Source organism: Myotis davidii, unplaced genomic scaffold (genome assembly GCF_000327345.1).
Source record: "Myotis davidii unplaced genomic scaffold, ASM32734v1 scaffold970, whole genome shotgun sequence".
NCBI lineage: Eukaryota > Metazoa > Chordata > Mammalia > Chiroptera > Vespertilionidae > Myotis > Myotis davidii.
Window position 1 is genome coordinate 617,070 of NW_006282204.1, and position 2,521 is coordinate 619,590.

Consider the following 2,521-nt stretch of genomic DNA (forward strand, 5'->3'; position numbering starts at 1 on the left):
GCTTCATCGAGGTGATCCTTTCTAGTTGGGATTGTCTGTGCTGCCCTGCTGGAGGGAGGGGTAGCAATTGGCTCAGCAAATATAGGGCGGGAGAAGGGGGGAGCATGTGTTTGCCCAGAACTGAACACTCTCACCATAATTATCCCTCAGCCTTTGTGTGGATTCTGGGATGAGATAGAAGGGTGTGGATCTGAAGGACACACGGGTTTAAATACTGCATATAAAAATCCCATTACAGTGCTGGGTTAGAAAGGGGGAAACATGTCTTCACAGTGAATAACTGAACCTGTGAGGCCAGGAGGGGCCGTTAGAAGTTAAGTGTATGTTTTGAACTGTGGCGTTTTACTTTAATTACAGTGGCCCAGCTGGTAGAGTCCATAGGCTTATCAGCCTTTCCCTGAACTGAAGGGTAAATGCTATGTCTGTGATGATCACAACACTATAGCCCGCTGGGCACTGGCTCAAAATATATGAACAGAACAGTCAGAATTAGCGTGGGGCTACATGTCAGGGAGCAAATGAAGCGAAGTAAAGGGTTCCCTCTTCCCTGCCAGAGAGGTCAGGCCCGCCTCACACCGGCGCGAGCTGTGCAGGGCACTCCTCTCTCAGCCACGGTGCCAGGCTCCGGACTGGGCACGCGGCCGCAATGGGCCAGCGAGCCTCGGTTCTGGGGCTTGAACTGCTGAGGAAGAGACCCTGTCTCTGCGGGGGCTGCTGGAGGGGCTGACAGGGGCTGACAGGCACCGCTGGCCACCGCCCTGCCCCGGGAAACCAACCCTGCAGAACCCAGCGGAGGGCGAGGCAGCCAGCCTGGGTCTTGCTGGCACCTGGAGCCCGGGTGCAGCTGTGGCTGACCGTTGCCCGCGTCCTTCTTAACTACACGCACCAATAAATGCCATTCCTCATCCACGGACGCATTCAGCTTAAGGCGGTTGGAGTTGTGGTCACTACCACTGGTCACCAAAGGAGTCCTGACCAACATGGAAGCTAAACTGTTCCCCGAACCTTTAATTGTAAGAAGCAAAACACAAAAGGCTACACAATGCCTGGTTCTCCTTATAGGAAACGCCCAGAGGGGGCGAGTCCATACGATGGGGAGTAGGTGAGTGGTTGCCGGGCGGGGCGGAGGGCTCTGGGGCTTCTCTTGGGTGATGAAAATGCCTCGGAATCACATGGTGGTGAAGGCTGCCCACTCTGTGACCACGGTTTTCATACTAAAAACCACTGACCTGTACACTTTAATTTTGTGGTACACACACTGTACCTCAATTTAAGAAACAGAACAAAATTACCGTCATTGGCACTCCCCCAGCGAGTGAGTGGGAGCACTTGCACCCTCGCTTTCCTTGCCACGAGGGACAGAAGTTACCGAAGCAAAAACTGCAGAAAAGGAAATCGCTTTATTTCCAGGAGATACAAGAGCCGGTGGGATGCCTGGGGAAGGGGTGCTGCTGCAGCCCGCACCGCAGGGCCGGCCACCCAGCTCCCCTCAGCTACAACGCAAGGAGGATCTCGCCAATTAAGGTAAGACAGGATGAGCACAACACTACAGTCCGCTGGGCACGGGGTTCCCTCGTTTGATCTAGAAATTACAGGACAACCGGCGGCAAGGCCCCTGGAGTTGCAGCGCCGCCTCGGGGCCACGCTTCGCGCTATTTACCAGATGACCAGGAGTCATACACTAATTTGGCCGCAACCGCGTCCTCCACCGCCATTCCTGGAAGGACAGAAACTGGGTCACTTTTTGTCAGAACAGCTTTTCCTGGTGCAGCCCTGTCTGTGGTGCTGACGGCCACCAGGGCATCAGGACCGTGTCCAGGAAGCGCGGCTCAGAGGGTCTGCGGAGGGCAGGCCCCGGCAGGGAATGTGATGCCCAGCAAGAAACGCCCACCAACCGACTTCCAGTGCCATCCCAGGAGCGTTCAGTGCAGGCCCGATGGTAACTGCTGAGGCCTGCGCTGTGGGCTCGGCCTCCTGAGTGGGCAGAAGCGCCAACACAGGGACACAGTGAGCCCGGCTGTGTGCCAGCCAGACTTCCTTTATGGACACCAAAGCTGGGACTTCATAAAATGCTCATGTTCTGAAATCTCATTCACACACACAACCCCCCCGCCCCCCCCCCCCCTGCCCCATTTGAAAATGTAAAAACCATTCCTAGCTTTCAGGTCACACAAAAATTGGCGGTTTGGCCAGGTTCCGCCCACAGGCTGCAGTGCGCTGGCTCCTGTTCCATCCAAATGCCAACTCCTTCACCTCGAATGGGTATCATTTTCCTCAGGGGCAGGGTGGTTTTATTACCTTCTGTAGCCCAGTACAGAGCCTGACACATCGCAGGTGTTTAATATGCACCTGCCATGTGTGTCCATTTCCTTAAGTCTGGTGGGTGGAGAGCTGGCTGAGCCAGCCCCTGCTGGGCCCGCCTGCAGCCCGGCTGGGCCCCATGGAGGCTGTGCTCCACCCAACCAGCAGGAAAAGCAGTCTCGGGTTGGGTCTCCCTGCCATTTCCCTTCAGCTCTCCATC

The 2,521-nt window shown here is 55.9% G+C and overlaps 1 protein-coding gene across 1 annotated transcript in view; it reads right to left on the reverse strand.

Moving 5' to 3' along the window:
• Positions 1-1,381: 1,381 nt before the first annotated feature.
• CRYM (crystallin mu) overlaps positions 1,382-2,521 on the reverse strand; it is an 18,939-nt gene continuing 17,799 nt past the window's right edge. Inside the window, exon 7 of the mRNA XM_006752784.2 lies at positions 1,382-1,717. Within this exon, the coding sequence (XP_006752847.1) occupies positions 1,653-1,717 (65 nt within the window). The 3' untranslated portion in view covers positions 1,382-1,652. The remainder of the gene's footprint in view (positions 1,718-2,521) is intronic.